Raw genomic sequence first — 19,552 nt, forward strand, 5'->3', positions numbered from 1 at the left:
CCCTAGGCGGGGGGGGGGGGGGAGCGCGGTGTCTGCTCTGCCAGCCGCTGTGGCGTTGCCCCCGGGGGCCGAGCCGGGAACCCCCCCAGCCGCTGCTCGCTCCCCGAGGGGGGCGGGGCGGGGCGCGGCCGGGCGCTAGGACCGCGCGGAGCCCGGGGCCGCCCTGGGCGGGGCCGCCGCCTGCCCCCGGAGCCGCCGCGCGGCGCGGCCCCAGTCGGTGCCCGGCAGGCGCTGGGCGAGCGGCGGCCCCGGCGCGGCCCCACCATGCCCGGCTTCGACTACAAGTTCCTGGAGAAGCCGAAGCGGCGGCTGCTGTGCCCGCTGTGCGGCAAGGCCATGCGGGAGCCCGTGCAGGTCTCCACCTGCGGCCACCGCTTCTGCGACACCTGCCTGCAGGAGTTCCTCAGGTGCGGGGGGGTTGTGACGTCAGAGATCCCTTTGTTGCGTCGGGCCCGGGGGGCCCCCCCCGGAACCCCCCGGGCTCGCGGCTCTCGCGGGCCGGCGCTGGGACCGTGCGGGGCTCCCCAGGCTGCTCGCCGGGGCCGGGGGGGGGGGGGGTCTCGTGGCTGGGCCGGAGCCGGGCTGGCGGGGCCCCCCCGGGCAAAGCCCCCCGGGATTTCCGCGCCCGGGGCAGCGGGGGGGGGGGCGAGTCCGGCTCCTGCCCCGGGCGGTTTGTTCTGGTGCCCGCCTGGCCCGGCGCTTTCGCCGCCCCCCCCCGGACCCGGGACCCCCGGACCCGGGACCCCGGGACCCCCGGGTGGAGCGGCCCGGCCTCTCCGCAGCGCCCCGGGCGGTCGCCGCTGCCTGGCCCGGCTCGGCTCGGCTCGGCTCCGCGCGCGGCGGGAGGAGGGGCCGAAACTCGCCGCTTTCGTGACGTCCCCGGGCAGGTGCGGAGATTGTCCCCGGGCGGGACGTCCCCCCTCTCGGCCCCTCTTGTGCGCGGCTCGGGGGCCTGGGGCAGCACGAACGGGGGGGGCCGTGTGTGCAGCGGGGGGGGGGGCAAGTGTCAGGCGTTGCCCAGCCCCCCGGGGTGCGAGGGGGGGGTGCGAGGCTCGACACGGGGTCGGGTCACGTCCCTCCTGAGTCTTCACACCTGCCCGGAGCGCCCCGGCCACGTGGCTGTTCCGCCCGGGCCGCCGGCTCCGGCAGGCAGCGACCTGGGTGTAGCAGGGCTGGGAGCTGCGCCCTGCCGCGCCCCGGCTTCTCCTGTCCCAGCCGGCCTGGCTTGCAGGAGGGACACGCACTTAACTGCATGTTCTGCCCAATCCGGCACGTCCCAGCCTGCCCTCCCTCCCGTTGTGCCCCAGCCTTGTGAAGGGAGGATGGGAGTCCCTGTGGGTAATGGCAGTCTTGCCCCCCCTCCCCCCCCGTTTCCAGGCTGGGTCCCTGCAAGGGGGCACCACAGTGGAGATGTCCCCGTTGTCCCCCCGCCCTGTCCCACGTCCAGGGTGGTGGTAGGCGTTGTGGCCCACGTTTGCGGAGCGAGAAGCCGGGTGCTCTCTACATGGTGAGGGACCAGGGGGGCCCTGCCCAGGGTATACAGACTCCTGTTTCTCCCAGCTGGGGGCTGTCCTGCTCGTGGCTCTGAGTTCTCACTCGCTTCCCACCCGTGGGCTCAGTCTCGGGCTCAGTCTCGGTCTGCTGGGGCGAGGGTGGGGGGTTAACCCCTCAGTCCTGGCAGGTTCACACTCTGGTGCATTCCAGGCTCTGCCTTCGGTGGTGGCACCAGCCAGTCCGTTCTGCACTCTGCCCCCTGCACCCTTTGTCTGAACATCCCTCCCTGATACCAGTCACACTGCTGCCCTCTCTGCCTGCCCCGTGTGGCCTGGGAGTGGGAAGGACCCTGCAAACATGCTGGCTATGTGCCCAGCTGAGCAGCTGCAGCTCCATGCCACCCTGGGCCCTCCTCCGTTTGACTGAAGACCAGCTGGTTCCCTGCTATGGGGTGGGGGGCGGGGGGGACGCGACAGCCACTTTATTGCAGAAGTGGGTTCCAAAAGTGGGGAGGGGAAACCCTTGGCCACGACAAGACCCTCTCTGAGGAGCCAGAGCTCAGCCAGGCTACATCCCACCCTGCTGCAGGCCCATAGGATTGTTTGCCCCCAGACCCTTCAGCTCCATGTGGTGGTTTGGCTACAGTGTTCTCTCAGGGTCTGGTGCTGTGAAAAAGCCCCTGGAAATGGGAAGACCCTGCTGAGAACCTGGGCTGTGTGTGTACAGCGCCTGGCACAGCGGGGTCCCAGTGCTACAGATCACAATACAGCAGCTGCAGATGTGGGCAGGGCTGGGAGCTGTGCACTGGGTTAGGAGAGACCTGGTCTGTGGTCAGGGGACAGGGATAGAGGCTCTGAGAGGCAGTGCGGGCTCAGCAGCCCATGCAGTGGCAGTGGGTAGAGAGGAGCCTTTTGTGTGTTGCACAGTGTGTAGCTAGCATGGTCGGTCCTGTTCCCGGTGCACTCAGGGCCTTCGGGATCCCTGCGCCTTTGTGCTGGGGACACTGCTGGGAAATAAGTGTGCCAAATGGGATTTATTTCAGCCCTTGCCGGACATCCCTTAAGAGCCCCAGCCCAGCTTAGCTCTCAGCAATTGCAACACTGACCTAAAAAGCAGAGTCTTCAAATTGGGATTAAACGTGTGCGTGTGGGGACGTAGGTGGGAGCTTCAGGGCGAGCGGTTTTCCTTCGGGCACCTTGCCTTTCTTCCACAGCCCTGCCCCTCTCCTTGCTGTGAGACTCCATCCTCCTGGCAGGATTGTGCCCTTCACCAGAGATGGAGCTCTGCACCCACTGGTGTGAGCCCTGTCCACACCACAGCATCTAAACCCTGCTGTTGAAGCATGCTTGAGCCATGGGGTTCTGGAGGGGTCGCCTGTGGCAGCAGCTTCCCACAGGCTTGCTGAGCGGTTATGGATTGCCAAAGTGCTGCCAGGGCTTGGCATGTGCCGTCCCTGGCCCCCCCGTCCCCGCCGGGCAGGCAGGATCTCTCTCGGGCTAGCCAGCTGTCCACAGCCTCGCCAGGGAAGTCTGGCGTGCGCCTCTGAACACTCCCAGAGCCAGCTGCTTCCAGCACCACCAGCCAGTCCTCTGCCTCCTGCTTCCTGAATGAGGCCCGGCGGGGTGAGAGGCGGCTCTGGCTGTCGGTGCTCAGGCGGGGGCCTGGTTCAGTCATGTTCTCCAGCCTGACACACCTCAGCAGCCTGTAGCTCCCGTCTGGGGGGCTGCGGTCCCCCCTCCCTCAGGGCAGGGCTGGGGGCCAAGGAAGCCCCTCCACCTCTGAGGGCTGTTTTGTGTAGAACAATTCGTGTTTAACCCCTTGGTGCCCAACTCCACTGTCACCAAGTGCAAAGCAGGCAGCTGTGGGGTCTCTGGGACTGCAGAACCCTCTGGGGCTGAGCTGGGTGCCTGGTGTGCAGAGTGTCGGAGTGGGGGAGGACTAGAGCACAGGTTGGTGCCAGGACCCACGGCTGGCCCCGGGCCATGGCCATGCTCCCTGTGACTGCGATGCCCAGGCCCACTGACCAGCACACCAGACTGAGTCTCTGTGGCGTTGTCCAGAGTTTAACTAAACCCTGAGCCTGAGTAATGAGGAGCCCAAAGTTGGCCCTGGTGCCTGTGAGCAGGAATAGAACCCAGGCTACTGCCTTGAGCGTGTCGGCACAGATCCCACTACAGGGGTGCACGTGCCTCGCACACGAGGCCTGGTTTTTTGTGACTGGCAGGGCTGCGTGTGCACCTTGTGCTCCCGCACGGGGGCATAACAGGAGGGGTGGCTCTGACTTGTGTCCGTTTCTGTTTAATGCCCGTGGCAGTGAGACCGAACCTGGCGCACGTCAAACCTGCACGTTCCTAGCTCAGACTAAGCGCCTTGAGAACCTCGGCGCTCCTGACCACTATGGGCTGAGGGTGACTGTGGCCTGAAATTCTCTGGTTACACCCCCTCCCCCAGCACAGACCCTCACCGTACAGGGTCTCTGTAGCGAAGGAATCAAGCCCCAGGGCTTAGCCCTCCTTCCATGGACTGGTTCCCCTGACAATGGGCACAGTTGGGACCTGTTCTGTCTGTGAGAATCCCACATTCCCAGCAGATGCTCAGCATCCTCATCCTTCTCTGGACTCATGAGGCTGAAACTCCACTCTCTGGGACAGTCCACGAAGGTCTCGTCAGCGCCCAGACGGTGAGCGTCAGAACCCTCCAAATGGCCAGGCCAGCGTCGCCTTGAACCCCACAGAGCGTCAGACGGGGCCCCAAGGAAGGACCCCGCACAGCCAACCTCATCTCTGACACCACAGCTCCTCAGGGGTTGCAGCTCTGTGCTGAGGGAACTCGGGGCCTTCCCATAGGCACAGCAAGTCCTCCCAGCCCTTCCTGGAACGGGGGACAGGGAAGGACGTTGATGCTTCCTGGCCCAGCACTATGCTGCCATGAGCGTTGGCCCCGGCCCAGTGGATGAGGCTCTGTCTGAGCCAGGCCCATCGTCTGTATCAAGATGTCCGCTGGCCCCATGAACAGATTGGGGCTGAAATCGGCACTGCCCCAGGGGAGGTCTTCTCTTCACAGTCACTGGGGCATGTTCCCTGCTCCCAGCAAGGCACCTCCCCTCCTGAGACTTACAGGCTTCTCCTGCAGCCCAAGCCCCCCTGGCCTGGCAGGACCGGCGCTGGTGAGCTACCCGTGTCCATCTGTGATGCCGCCATGCATCACCAGCCCTTGGCCCTGCTCTCAGGAGCCCTCGGCTGCCTGGGTTTGAGTTGTGGGGGGAGGGGGGATTTGCCGCCTGGCCGCTGTCTGGGAGCTTGAGGAGGCACAGAGCACGTGTGTGGCCCTGAGGGATGCTGCTAGCCAAAAAAAACCTGGTCTCGTGCACTCAAGGTGTATGGACTCCTCTCGCGGGAGCTGCACAGACCACGGCTGGGAGAACCACAGCTCCTGTAGGGGAGGAACTGTCCTCCTCTGGGCTCCCCCTTCAGCGCCCACTCCTGCAGGAGCCTGTCCCGGGGTGCGGCATCCCCTCCTGCTGGTGGGGCTATTGGCCATGGGAAATGCGCTCCCCTCCGCCAGCGGCCCCACTCCCCAAAGGGGCTGGTGCGGAGTGTCCTGGCAGGGTATGAGCTCACTGGGCTCTGCGCCTTGGTCTCTTGGCTGTTTGGAGGTGTGGGGGGATGTGCTCCCGTCTTTTGGGCTAAAGGAGCGAGGGCTGGCTGCAGCTCAGAGCAGTGTCTCCCCGTCCCCCGTGGCGCTCAGCCCTCCTGGTGGTGTGGGGGCCGGGCATGCCCAGTCTTGCTGGGCTGGCTGCGTAGCCAGGAATTGGGAAAGTGTTTTGTGATTGCTTGGTCCAGGACCGAGCTGGCACAGGGCTGGGAGCGGAGTGAGGCCGGGCCTCAGGGGCTGCACTAAGGAGCTGAGCCCTGTATAAACATGGTAAACTGTCTGTTTCTGTTGTCAGATGGTCCCAGTCAACAGCCCCTGACCCCAGCCCCAGTCTGCCAAGTCAGAGAGGGGCCCCACCCTCTGTGGGGTGACCCCTCCATCAGGGCAACCTTCTGCTGAGCAGAGCTGGAGAGTCCCCAAGGCCGCGGGCTCTTGGGAGGAGCCAGGCAAGTGCCACATGAAGACAAGAGGAACCTAATTTGTGCAAAACTGGGGGTTTCTCAAGGGAGGCTCCTTCCATCCTATGGTGCCGTGGAGGGGGTGACTAGGACGTGACTGGGGGCAGCTGGAAGCTGACTTATCTCCCTGGGTCACCTGCACTGATGCTGCCTGGGGCCTGCGTCCAGCTCTTGGCTCGAGTTAGGATTTCTAATGTCAGAGAGGGGAGATGTCTACTGGATTAGAGCAGGGGGCTGGGAGTCAGGACTCGTGGGTTCCGTCCCTGGCTCTCGCATGTCATGCTGCCTTAGGGGATCTCTGTGGACCCTCGGAAGGTGCTGACCCTGCTGCAGGGCTGCTGTTCTGCCCAGCCCCCGCGGTGTGGCAAGGGGCGTGGGCTCGGGTCAGTCTCTGGTAACTGATGCGTTGGGCAGGGTGCATGGCTGAGCTCGCTGCTGGGGCCTGGAACAGAGCAGGGTCCCAGGGAGAGTGCTGTGACCCTCCTCCCCCTTGGGCAGCCCAGCCCCAGACCACGCAGTGTTCAGGGACGGTCAAAGGCAAGGACTTCACTCCCTAACTGCTGCCTCAGCACATTCTCTGCCCAGCCAGCCGTGGTGGAGTGAGCAGGCTTTGTTGGGGATTATGTCTGTTCTCCCCCGCCCTGCCGTGGGGGCCTGCAGCCTGTTCCTCTCTGTGCTGGTTAACCCTTGCTCTGTGCACGGCGCTGGTGCTGGGGAGGTGCATGGCAGCCAGCGTGGGAGCGCATTAGGCTGCCGGAGCCGCAGGGTTCCCGCCTGGAGCTAGCCTAGGCCATGTGCCTGTGCCCAGTCTGGGGTGGGGCTGCTGGCGCGAGCCAGGCTCCCACACTGCTTAGCATGGCGCAGCCGGGCCGGGCTCCGCCCCAGCCTTTGCAAGGAGCCTCGTTCGCCCTTGTGTACCATAATCCTCGCCCTCGGCTTAGTCGCCTCCTCTGGGCGTGGAATCCAGGCAGAGCGAGGCTGGCGGCTGGCTGGGAACGTGCTGAGGCGCTGTCTGAGCTATGCCCAGCTGTGGGAGCTGCTGTCTGAACCGTTCTCGGGTACTGCAGTGCTCGGCTCTGCCCATGGTCTGTCCCCGGGGGGAGGTGCCTCTGCATGCGGGGAGGCCAGGTTCCGTTGCCCGGCTGGCTCCGTGCTGCGCTGTCAGGTGTGTGGCTCCCTGGCGAGCGCTCTGCTTCCATGTATCCCGCTGCTTAGGCTGGGGCTTTATTTCTCCTCGCTGCCCAGCAACTGTCCCCACAGGAACGGCGGGCGCCCAAACAAACTGGGAGCTGGGCAGCCTGGGACCCGTGCAGGGAAGCGGGCTCGGCCTACGGCGCTGGGCTCAGGTGGCAAGGAAACCACCCAGCCGTATTGGCCGAAACCTGGTGGTTTCCCTCTTGGTGCGTCTGCGGGGGACCATAGGGGCTGAGCGCTAGGGGTCTGACTAGCCCTTGTTCTCCAGCAGGCCGTGGGGCCAGGGCTCTGCCTGGCATCCGCGCCATGGCATTGGCAAAGGCCTTTCCTCCTGTAGAAATAACCCAGCCTGGAAGCTGAACCAGGGGGCGAGTTGGATGCCAGGCTGTGACACATGTGAACCACTCCTGGGAGTCGGGAAGGGGAGCCCTGGCTGGTCAGCGCTCTCCCAGCTGCCCAGGGCCCCCATGTATTCCTGTAGCACCTGCGGACAGAGGTGTGACTAGTGACTATGAGGGAAGGGCAGGTGCAGTTTCCGGTCCAGCTCCACCGGGCATCCTGGGAAGCACAGGAGCTGTTGCCCCAGAAAGAGGCCCCTGCCATGGGTAGGAGATCCCAGCTTTGCAGTGGGAGCCTGGCCCAGTCAGACCTCTGGGCTGCAAAGCCTGGCATTCAGACTCTGTGTCTCCTGCCCGGCTGCTCAACCCTGCGCCCTGCCTTGCTCCTCTCCTGTCTCCCCGGCTGCAATTGTTGCTTGGCCCCGCTTGTTCCATCCAGTCCGTGTGAAATGCTGCTGGCACCCTCTGAATCCTCCTGCTGGGGTGGCGTCTCTGCTCCCCGGGCGCCCGAGGGAGCTCTCTGGGCCCGGGTGGGAGAGGGGTTAGTGGAGGTAAGCGCCAGGGTGAGCACAAGGATATAAACTGGCCAGCAACAAGTTTAGGGGGGAAAACACCCAACTGGCTTCGGGACTGAGGCTGATCAGTTTGTGGAGGGGATAGTACAATGGGACTGTGACTGCCAGCAACAAATACCTCCAGTGGCCGGAGACGGGGCACTGGATGGGGAGGGCTCTGAGCTACTACAGAGAATTCTTTCCCAGGTGTCTGGCTGGTGGGTCTCACCCACATGCTAAGGGTCTAATTGATCACTATATCTGGGATCAGGAAGGAATTTTACCCTGGGTCAGGTTTTTGCCTCCCTCTGCAGCGTAGGGCATGGTTCACTTGCAGGTTTAAACTAGTGTAAATTGGGGAGTCTCTGTAACTTGAAGACTTTAAACCATGATTTGAGGACGTCAGTGACTCAGCTAGAAGTGTAGGAGTGGGAGAGATCTTGAGAGGTCGTCTAGTCCAGCCCCCTGCCCTCATGGCAGGACTGAGTATTATCAGAGCTCAGGGTCTATTACAGGAGTGGGCAGGCGAGGTTCTGTGAGGTCAGACTAGCAGATCACGATGGGCCCTTCTAGCCTTGAGTCTGTGGGCTGTGGCAGGTGGCTGTCGCATGGGGGGTGTCCCCTCCCCTGGGCTGGGCTGTGGCGGTGCCCGGGGCCCCGATGTCTCTCTGATGCAGAGTCTGAGTGGTCCCAGGGGTGGCAGTTCTGGTTGCCGTGAGCACGGTTCAGCAGAGCTGCTGTTCAGGTCTGTAGGGCAAATGCACTGTGGCTGCCTGCCCTGCCCTGCCCTGCCCGATCGCTCCTGTGCGTGTTGCTGGCGGGCCAGGCCCCGGGAATGCACGGTCACGTGCTGCTCTTCTCGTCTGGCAGCTTCTTAATTCTGGCTGAGTGATTTAGTAGCACTGCCGGGGATGTAACCCTGTCATGTCTGGAGAGTGGCTGCCAGCCTCCCTGTGTTCCGATGGCAGGCGGGTTGTGCTGTGTCCGAGCGCCCCAGGCCTCGCTGCTAGACCTTGTCCTGGACACTCGCCACAGGGAGGCTGGTGGGACTGGCTGTGTTGCAAGCCTGAGGCAGACCAGCGAGGCAGGGCGCTGTGCAGCTGGGTGGAGGAGGGTTCCTGTGCAGGGGGAGGCAAGGGCCGGGCCCCCAGCCTCAATCTCCTCGTGCTCCGGGTTCTCCCAAGAATCTGGCAAGTGCAGCCAAGCTCCTAGTGGTCCCAGGTGAGATCCGTGGGCCAGGGAACTGCCGCATGTTGGTGATTCGGGGTGGCAGAGAAGCGCTGGTGGCAGGGAAGGGCTGGCTAGCCCCAGTGGCTCCTCGGCCTGTATTGGCTGCAGCTCCTCTGGCCTCGGCTTGGGAGCAGATTTCACTGTAGGGCAAAGGTTGGGCATTTTTCTGCACAGTCTTGGCCCAGGCGTAGCTGCAGATTCTGCGACGGGCCCTTGGCCTGTTCTGCAGTCGAATCTCTGCAGTGCTGGGCCCAGGCCACGGGTGCCTCCTTGCCCCTTCACCACTGGCTGTAGGGCTCTGCATCGGGCCCCCAATTCAGGGCCCTGGTGTCTTCCAGCCACGGCTCCCTGCTCAGTGCCTGAGAGAGGGCAGGGATCTGAGCTGGGGGGCTGGCAGTGTGCTCAGGCTGGCAGAGCAGAGCATTGCCCAGTGCTGGCCTACACCCTCGCCACCTCCAGATGTGCATGGGGGAGCCCAGGGCAGGCGAAGCAACCCCTCCTCTGGAGCGGGCGCCTGGGGCTGGCCGAGGCACAGTGGGACTCTTGGTGTGCTTGGCCCAGGATGGCCGCAGCTGTTGATCTCAGTGGGGCGACTGCTGCTGTCTCGGCACACTGGGAATCCCAGGCTGGCAGCAGCGGGAAGCCTGGCTGAAGGGACACCTGTTCCCAGGCTGCAGCCTGGGCCTTTCCCATCCCTGTATGTCTGTCGGGGGATTTGATGGGGGGAAGGCAGTTGGACTGAGCTGCGCAGCACTTGCCTAAGCAGGGATCTGGTGTCAGGGGAGGAAGCAGCATCTGCTAGGGGTGGGGGTTGGGTAGGGGCATTTCCAGGGTCAGAAATCACGGCTCGTGGGCCTTGATAAAACCCCTAATCTGTGCAAGGGCCAGGTGGGAGCCCCCCTGCTCTGGCCTCCCTCAGTCTCTCCTGGGGCTTGGAAGCAGTGGGCGGATGCTCGAACTGCGTGGAATACGGTGCCGCGCTCCGGAGTCTCTGTTTATTTCCATCAGGGGTTCATGTAACTTACCCAGCAGCTGGTGAGGGGGAGAGGAGGCCATGGGAACTGGGGGAGGGGAGGAGCAGCTGGCTGAGCCGGGCCTGGGCTGTGGGAGGGGGGGAGAGAAGGGGTGTGAGCCAGGTAAATGCCCTGCTGTAGTGATCACTGGCCTGGCTCTGTGCAGGGCTCTGGAGCGGAGACCCACAGGGGGGGCCAGAGGCTCCATGTGCCAATCCAGCCTGTGCCAGGGGAGGGGAACGTTTACGTAGTCAACTCCCACCCTGCCCCAGTGACTCACAGGGAGGCGCTCCTGCGGGCGTGACACCCGCTGCGTAACTGACCTTTGTCACGCAGGGAAGGTGTTTACACTCCCTGCCTGGCACTGGCTGTGCCTTGCTCTGCCCTGGCCTAACAGGCAGCCGTGTGCTTGGAGCTGTGCCCACGGAGCTTGCGGGGGAGGCAGCCAGGGCCAGCCCCACCTTTTGGACATGTCCTGGCCTCCTGCGGGGAAGGTGTCCTCTGGGTATGCTGAATTGGGGGTGTTACTGGGGCCTGGAGTGCAGCCCCTGCTCCCCATGGCCCTGCCTGGGGCAAGGGCTTGGCCGGCGGAGACTAGCTCGGGGGGTTGAGTGATCTGTGGCACCTGCCCCCCACGTCGCTGCAGCCAGGCCCCTCTCCCCTCCTGGCCGTGGCAGTCCTGGTCTGCCTGCAGCTTGCACGCATGCTGCACGAGGACCCCAGGCAGCGTGGGCTGTCAGCGCAGGGAGATGGGGCCAGCACTGTGCAAGGCCTTTCCCATGGGACCCAAGGGGCTCCCTCCTTTCCTGGAGCTCTGTTGGGGGGCTGAGGGCTTGCTGCTGCCGGCTCCATGAGCTCAGAGGTCAGGGGTAACATCTGGAGCTGAGCACGTGGGGGCAGGCTTATTACCAGGTTCAGATACAGGGCACATTTCCTCACCAGGGAAGCCTGAAGGGTGGGCTGGGAAAGCCCAACTGCCTGGATCCGTGCAATGGCTTGGGGAAAGAGCAGTGGTGCTGGCTGCAGGCTCAGGCGCACTCTGGGGGAGGCTCCACTGTGCTGGGGGCCCAGTCGCCCAGGGCACCTCCAGGCCTGCCAGGAGAGGGCCCAGCCCAGCCCCACTCAGGCTGTCTTGGGGGGTGGGGCCCAGTGCAGTGTCCCCCGTGCCTTGCGCAGGTTTTGGCGCCTGTGGAAGCTGACCAATGGACAAGGGTGACTCCCCTTCCTCCCGCGGGTGCAGGTGTCTGTGTGTCTGGGCCCTGGCAGGTGGGGGGCAGCTCCGGGGCGAGCCTGCTGTGTTTCCAGGTGGGGCGCTGGGTTTGGGGAAGGCACTAGCCGGCTTTGCCTGGCCTGCCTCCGCGCTCCTGTTCGCTAGATGCGCCGCTGGCAAACGCTGCCACCTGCCCCGTGCGGGGAAACCTGGGCTGCTATCACTGGCCAGCTGTGCGAGGCGCACGGGGCATGGGCACCGGGCACTGCACAAGGGACCTTCCCAGCTGAGTCCCCGAGTCCAGGCTCCTGGGATCTGTGGGAGGCTGGAGAGTGTGTTTCAGAGGAGCAGCCGTGTTCGTCTGTATCCGCAAAAAGAAAAGGAGGACTTGTGGCCCACCTTGGTTATCACTACAAAAAGTCCTGTCCCCCCTGTGTCCCCCCCGTCCCCCCCCGCTGGTAATAGCTCTCGTTACAGTGTGTATGGTCACACCCATCGTTTCATGTTCTCTGTGTATATAAATCTCCCCCCTGTATTTTCCACTGCATGCATCCGATGAAGTGAGCTGTAGCCCACGAAAGCTCACGCTCAAATACATTGGTTCGTCTCTAAGGTGCCACAAGGCCTCCTGTTCTTTTTGGAGAGTATGTGTCATCCATATCCCCCCCCCCCCCGCGCGTGTGGTGCCTAGACCCTTCGCAGTCCAGGGCTCCCCTGCCCCCCCGGGTGACCTGTCTCTGAGCCACGCACAGCACTCCCCCCCCACACCGTCCCAGCAGAGCTGTCAGCCCCTCCCAGGGTCAGAGGCTGGGGGAGCTGCAGGGGTGGATGGGACTGAGCTGAGAGCTGGCGGTTTCCTGGAAACCAGGAGCCCCTGGGCTGCCTGGCAGCACGTCCACCCCCCAACATCTGGCGAGCAGCTGGGGCGGGGGAGGGGGAGAGGTACCAGCTCCTGCTGTGGGGTGGCAGATTTCTCACCTCTAATGGAGCCTGGGAGGCGTTTAGCACCTGGCTGCGGGGAGCTGCACCAGACCATGGGGCGGAGCTGGGCCTGTTGGCCTGGCCTGCAGAGCCCTGACTGCCCAGGACTGGGAGCAGCTGCCCTGCTTTCCTCCCGGGGCCCATGGGGTTATATGGGCCGCGGTGCCCATGCTCCAGAAATGTTCAGGGCCCGGGGGCTCGGCTCCACCAATGTTTGGGGCCGGGTCTCTTCCTGGGCGATGTAAAAGGGCCCAGGGGCCCCCGGCTGCCACCACCAGCAGCACAGTGGGGCTAAGGCAGCTTCCTGCCCGGCTTCGCTCCGCGCCACTCCCAAAAGCGGAACGGCCGTATGGTCCTGGGGGGCGGGGGCGGGGGTGGTGTCTCCACATGCCGCCCCCGCTCCCAGCACCAACTCCGCAGCTCCCATTGGCTGGGAGCTGCGGGGGTGGAGACCCCCTGGCCCCCTGCCTCAGAGCCGCTGCCAGAGGGGGGTGTGGGTCGCTTTCGGGAGCCTCCCGAAGTAAGCACTGCGCCCAGCCCAGAGCCTGCACCCCTCACCCCCTCCTGCACCCAAACTCCCTCCCAGAGCCTTAGGCAGATGTGTGGGGAGTGGGGGGCGGCAGGACTTGGATCTGTTCTGGGCATCACCAAACATTATACAAACCTGCCGGCCCTGATGGGGTCACTGCTCCATGCTGCTCTGGGAATGAGCCCATCCCACCCTGCAAAGCCTGGGGGGGGGAGGTGGGTCACACCCTGGGAGGTGTCGGGCCGGCGGGAGAAGCAGAGCCTGGCATTCGAGCCACTGACACTCTCGCCCCGTGGCATCGAGCAACCAGCAGAACAGCAGGCTGTGAGGCAGAACAAGGCCGCTCTTGGCTAGTTTCCCTCCTATGTGGAAGAGTAGCCGGGCCAGCTTGAGGGGCCATGCACCCCAGAGGCTGCTGGGGGAGGCTGAGCAGAGAAGGGGGCGTTCGGTTCACTTGTGTCCCTTGCTGGGTTTGAGCTCCTCTCGCAGGGCAGGCAGAGCTTGGGCGTTGGGCATGGCTGGGACGTTTCAAATGACTCAGACGGAGGTGACGCGCACGCCTCTGTCTTCACCTGCCCTCAGAGCAAACCTCGTCCCTTTCCCTATTCAGAGGGAAGTGCCATGTGTGGGGGAAACTGAGGCATACAGGGGACTTACTAAAAAAACGACAGAAAATTCCAACTTTGCCCCCGGGGAGCCCTGCTGTCCCACCAGCTTTGACCTTGGCTCGTTTCTATTGCAGTGAAGGCGTCTTCAAGTGTCCAGAGGATCAGCTGCCCCTCGACTATGCGAAGGTGAGAGCCCCGCCCTGCCCGTGACAGCTCAGCCATGGGGAGGGGGGTTTGGTGCCCAGCAGGGCGTTGCCAGGGGGCTCGGCTGCAGCATTTTCCCACTTGTCTCCTGCCTCCCATCCATTTGCAGCCCAGGGATGGAGGCCCCAGAGCTGGGGCGAGCCGTCCGGCAGGGAGGTCAGCCAATGCATGAGGTGCTGAATCTCCCCCTTCCCCGCAGCCTGGGCTTCCCCAACGGGGGGATGCTGCATCAGGTCCCACGGAGCTGGCAGCGTGGACCGCGCACGGCCTCAGCCGGTGGCCTCCCTGGGGTGTCGGGCTGCGCGACTCAGTGTGGCAAATAGACCTGGCAAACAGTCTCCATGTCACGGACAGGGACCCCCTCCCCTCACAGCCTGCCCTGGGATTGTGCATTGGCACACCTGGCACAGGCTGCGATGCCAACGTCGCTCTGAGGCGAGAGAGCCCTTCGTGCAGCTGTGCTGGGAAACTGGCTCCTCTCCCAAGAAAGGCTGCTTGTTCGCCGCCCTGGCATGGCAGAGCCCCTGCCACCTAACAGGAAACAGCTCGACCCCACGGGGGGGAGGACGTCCAGCCACAGCTCCTGCGCCCAGCTGGGCCAGCCCCCCTGGGCATCTGGCTTGTTTCCTCCAGCCCTCTGAAGAATGCTGCTGGAGCCAAGACCCAGGCCCTGCCCTCCCCTCCCCTCCCCTCCCGTGCCCCTCAATCCTGACCTGCAGCCCCTGCTGTCCCAGCCCTGGACTCGAGGAGAGGGGGTTAATTTAACCCTGAGCTAAGTGGTTCCCAGGCAGGTTCGTCCAGCCTCTCCCTTGTGGAGAGGGCATTGCAGGCTGCGGGCAGCCCAGTGGCTCAGGCGGGCACCTCTCAGGGCAGGTGGATTTAGAGGCATGATGCTTGTGTGTGGAGCCGCTGGGAAGGGGGAGAAGGACGGAAGAACCCAATGCACCGCTACAGACTAGGGACCGAATGGCTCGGCAGCAGTTCTGCGGAAAAGGACCTAGGGGTGACAGTGGACGAGAAGCTGGATATGAGTCAGCAGTGTGCCCTTGCTGCCAAGAAGGCTAACGGCATTTTGGGCTGTATACGTAGGGGCATTGCCAGCAGATTGAGGGACGTGATCGTTTCCCTCCATTCGACATTGGTGAGGCCTCATCTGCAGTACTGTGTCCATCCAGTTTTGGGCCCCACACTACAAGAAGGATGTGGATAAATTGGAGAGAGTCCAGCGAAGGGCAACAAAAATGATTAGGGGACTGGAACACATGACTTATGAGGAGAGGCTGAGGGAACTGGGATTGTTTAGTCTGCAGAAGAGAAGAATGAGGGGGGATTTGATAGCTGCTTTCAACTACCTGAGAGGGGGTTCCAGAGAGGATGGTTCTAGATTATTCTCAGTGGTAGAAGAGGACAGGACAAGGAGTAATGGTCTCAAGTTGCAGTGGGGGAGGTTTAGGTTGGATATTAGGAAAAACTTATTCACTAGGAGGGTGGTGAAACACTGGAATGTGTTGCCTAGGGAGGTGGTGGAATCTCCTTCCTTAGAAGTTTTTAAGGTCAGGCTTGACAAAGCCCTGGCTGGGATGATTTAATTGGGGATCGGTCCTGCTTTGAGCAGGGGGTTGGACTAGATGACCTTCTGGGGTCCCTTCCAACCCTGATATTCTATGATGCAAAGCCAGGACCCTGCCCCTGGCTGAGGCGGAGCCTGGTCCTGGAGGCACCGGGCCGGCAGGGGAGACGAACACCCTGGTGAGGGGCAGGGGACGTGTCCATGCTCACTGTCTGCCTTGGGCCCCAGGACTCCCCCTGGCCTCGCCAGGAACGCCCTGCTCCTGCCTGGTGCCTGCTCCGGGGCGTGGCTGGTGCCCCTGGGATGGGCCTGGTCCTGTTCTGACCCAGGGTGCAAGTCCCCCGATCTCTAAATGTCCCTTTCCCCAGATCTACCCGGACCCCGAGCTGGAGGCGCAGGTGCTGGGCCTCACCATCCGCTGCATCCACAGCGAGGAGGGCTGCCGCTGGAGTGGCCACATCAAGCACCTGCAGGTGAGCGGGGAGGGGGCTGGGGAGTGACTGCAGGGCCTGGGAGGGGCAGTGCAGGCGGGTTTGGCACTGGGCGGTGATACCAGAGAGAGAGGGAGACGCACCCCCCCCCTCACGTTCCTGTCTCGCCAGCCCCATCTCGGCACGTGCGGCTTCAACGTGATCCCGTGTCCCAATCGCTGCAGCGCCAAGCTGAGCCGGCGCGACCTGCCCGGCCACCTGCAGCACGGCTGCCCCAAGCGCCGCGTCGAGTGCGAGTTCTGCTCCAGCGACTTCACCGGCGAGGCCTACGAGGTGCGGGGCGGGGCAGGGGTGGTGTGGGGAGCCAGGGTCCCTCTCGGGGGCGGGGCCGGCCCCACGGGGTCCCCCACTCGCAGGGGGCTGGCGTGAGGGGCGGGGTGGTGCCGGGACGGCCCCGCGGGCGACGCCCCCTGGCCCCAGCTCAGCATGCTCTTGCCCCCCAGAATCACCAGGGCGCCTGCCCCCAGGAGAGCGTGTACTGCGAGAACAAGTGCGGGGCACGCCTGATGCGTCGGCTGCTGCCCCAGCACACGCTGGCCGACTGCCCCAAGCGCACCCAGCCCTGCCCCTACTGCACCAAGCCGTTTGTCTTCGACACCATCCAGGTGAGGCGGGGCCCTGCGGGGGCGGGGGGTGCTGCTCCCTGGGCCGCGCGTCACGGGAGCCCGTTGGGTGCGCCCAGGTCGGGGCCCAGCCGGTCTCTGGGGGAAGCGCTGCTCCAGCTAACAGCGCCTCCCCCTCTGCCCCAGAGCCACCAGTTCCAGTGTCCCCGCTACCCCGTGCCCTGCCCCAACCAGTGCGGGACACCCAGCGTCGCCAGGGAGGACCTGTCCGGGCACCTGAAGGAGACCTGCAGCACAGCCATGGTGCTGTGCCCCTTCAAAGACGCTGGCTGCAAACATCGGGTAAGTACTGCCCGCTGCCCCCGCCGGCCTGGGCCACCGCCCCGAGCACCCAGGCTCCTGCTGGAGCTCCCTCCCCAGCCCTGGCTCTCACCGCCCCTTCCCTCTCTTCTGTGCTGCACTCCATCGATGGCTGCTTCTTCCTCCGTGCAGTGCCCCAAGCTGGCCATGAGCCGGCACCTGGACGAGAGCACCAAGGTGCACCTGGGCATGGTGTGCTCCCTAGTCAGCCGGCAGCGGCAGGAGATCCAGGAGCTGCGGCAGGATGTGGAGGAGCTGTTGGTCAGCAGTGACGGGGTCCTGATCTGGAAGATCACAGACTACGCCCGCAAGCTGCAGGAGTCCAAAGTGCGCAGCAACTACGAGTTCTTCAGCCCACCCTTCTACACCCACCGGTACGGCTACAAGCTGCAGGTGTCCGTGTTCCCCAACGGGAACGGCAGCGGGGAGGGCAGCCACCTGTCCGTCTACATCCGGGTGCTGCCGGGGCAGTACGACAACCTCCTGGAGTGGCCCTTTTCCTACCGCGTCACCTTCTCCCTGCTGGACCAGAGCGACCCCTCGCTGGCCAAGCCCCAGCACATCACCGAGACCTTCAACCCTGACCCCAACTGGAAGAATTTCCAGAAGCCGGGGGCCTCCCGCAGCTCCCTGGACGAGAGCACGCTGGGCTTCGGGTACCCCAAGTTCATCTCGCACGAGGACATCAAGAAGCGCAACTACGTGCGGGACAATACCGTCTTCATCAAGGCCTCGGTGGAGATCCCACCGCGAATCCTGGCCTGAGCCTGGCATGGAGACGTTAGCCAGGGGCCTTGCGGCTCAGCCTGGCCGCAGCTGCGTTGCAGCGACTCCGTGGCCTTTCTCGGTCTGCAGCAGCCTGAGGGCACCGTGGGCTTGTCTGACTGGGGCCCTCTTGGTGTTTCCGCCCCAGAGGCCCAGCAGCTCCCTCCTGAGCAGGGACTGTCGCAAGCAGGTTTCCTGCAGCAGCCATGGCCTGGAACCACCCTGGGCCCCGCCCGCTGAGACCCAGCGCCGTGGCTGGAGCTGGCCGTGGGGTGCAGGGAGAGGCCCCGCAGACTGGGTGGGAAGGAGAGCGGGCCCTGCCCTTCATACATGTTCCCATGGGCTGGCTCTCCAGCCTCAGGACAGCCGTGGGGCCCAGGCAGGCTGGTCACTGCTGCCCCCAGCCTGCGCCCCACCAGAGTGAAACACCGCCTCTGTGGGGCAGTGTTGCAGCTGGGCCTGGGGGAACCCCAGCCCCCCTCCAGCACCTGCAAGCCCTGGAGCCGTGCCCACGGAGGGCAGGAGGGGTAGAGCCATGCTGTCCTGATAGCGTCAGTGGCATTGCCCCCTGGGAGCTGGGGCTTCTAGGCTGCCACCCCATGGGGAGAAAGTGGATCCAGCTGATCTCCACTGGGGCCATTGGTCATATAACCCAAGCTCTCCTCCCCTCCTGAGTGCCTGGAGGGGGCAAGGCCTGGGGCTCCCTGCAGGCTGCCCGCCTCGGGGCAGGACTCGCCCCTGTGCCCTGCAGCTCAGCTAGGGCATTCCCCCTCCCCCCGAGAGCCCCAGAGAAGCCTGGACAACACAAGAGCCATGTAGCGGGGCAGGGATCCCCTCCCCTCCCATGAGGCCTTTGCAATGAAGCCCTAAGAAGGGAGCCCCAGTGAGGGGTCCCCTTGTAGCTACCAGCCCCCTGGTGCTCTGGAAGCCCCACAGGGAGGTACAGACCAGCCAGAGCCTGATGCCCCAGCAGCAAGGAACCGGCAGGTCCCCTGGCGCTGTGCATGCAGCTGCCAGGGTCCCCAGGCTCCGTCTCCTTCCTGCTGCCTCAGGGACCCCCGGAGGGCACAGGGCCCCTCCACCCAGAGCCATGTTTTGTGAGCACCTGCCCCAGCGTCTGGCTGGGGAGCTGGGGTGCATGTGTCTTATCACCGGGGAGTCTTCCATATCGCGTCACTCCGAGGGGAGGGCGTCTGTTATTTATTGTCCTGGCTGCGGAGCTGCCCGGCCCTGCTGCCTTCACACTTTTTCAATAAACTCTTCTTGTATTTATCAGGTTTGATCCTGCTGCCTTTCCTTCCTCGCTCCGCAGGGGTTGGGCCACAGGTGGGGCTTGACATGCAAAGGAACTGCAGTTAATTGCCATATGCAAATGAGATCACCCCTCTCTCTGCTGGGGCAATGTAGAGGGGGAGGCAGTGTGACTTAAAGCAGAGTCTTAGCAATGAGTTCGGGGAACCCACCAGGTAGACACATCATTGCTATGGCATGCTGGGCACCCCATGCGGGCGGGGAGAGGCAGGCAGTGGGGCAGTTTCTCTATATCACGTAATGTTGAAATGCAATTGGGCATCCGATCCAAAAAGCCATTCCATCCTCCAAACGTCCACCTTGCAGAACGGTCTTTTTGACCCATGCAGATGATATAATGGTGAGCTCCAAATAGCCTTTTCCGGGACGTTTGGAAAATATTTAGCTTCACGCATGTTCCCTGTACTGCTTTCCCCTCGGTTAATGCCAAGGCCTGTCGTTACACGGGAGTATGAGCAAGTTTGTATCATGTAGTCGCCATTTGTAGAATTAATTGATTTAGTAAGTTACTTAGCTGCTATTTTAGACTGGCTACTGTCCATTGATTCCTGCATTGGCAATGGATGTTAACACAAGATAGAGTCCACGCTTTGGGCCAGGACTGGACCGGTGTTGTGTTTGCAGTAATACATTGTTTGGTCACACACCGCTGATTAAATGGAGGAGTCAAACCAAATTTGCCAGTGCCCCCCTGGAGATGAGAGCCATGCATTGTGCAGTGAGTATGTAATGCAGGGAAGTAGGTTGGAAGACGGCTCGTGGAAGCCATCATCTGTGGTGCTTCAGTCAGCCATGTTATAAGAGGGAAAGTTGACTTGTGAACAAGGTAGTGGCTTTTTGGCAAGGGGTGGTACTTGGCAATTCCATGAACAATGGTTCAAGAAGATGTGAAGAGACACATCTTGGAGGAAGCTTGAACGCGCACTGAAGCATCTGAAGATGTGGTGAAGACAGACTCCTGGACATGTATGGTACCCAAGGAGAGAACTGTTCAGGTACACAGCCAGCCCTCTCCTAAATGACTT

At 63.5% G+C, this 19,552-nt stretch overlaps 1 protein-coding gene across 1 annotated transcript; it reads left to right on the forward strand.

Annotated features, from left to right (window-relative positions):
- Positions 1–200: 200 nt before the first annotated feature.
- TRAF4 (TNF receptor associated factor 4) lies at positions 201–18,489 on the forward strand. The gene is made up of 7 exons (XM_048824383.2): positions 201–407; positions 13,398–13,449; positions 15,406–15,510; positions 15,640–15,801; positions 15,972–16,133; positions 16,278–16,433; positions 16,584–18,489. The coding sequence occupies exons 1-7, from the start codon at positions 265–267 to the stop codon at positions 17,214–17,216; spliced, it is 1,413 nt and encodes a 470-aa protein (XP_048680340.2). The 5' UTR covers positions 201–264; the 3' UTR covers positions 17,217–18,489.
- The last annotated feature ends 1,063 nt before the right edge of the window (positions 18,490–19,552 follow it).

Source organism: Caretta caretta, chromosome 17 (assembly GCF_965140235.1).
Source record: "Caretta caretta isolate rCarCar2 chromosome 17, rCarCar1.hap1, whole genome shotgun sequence".
NCBI classification, from domain to species: Eukaryota; Metazoa; Chordata; order Testudines; family Cheloniidae; genus Caretta; species Caretta caretta.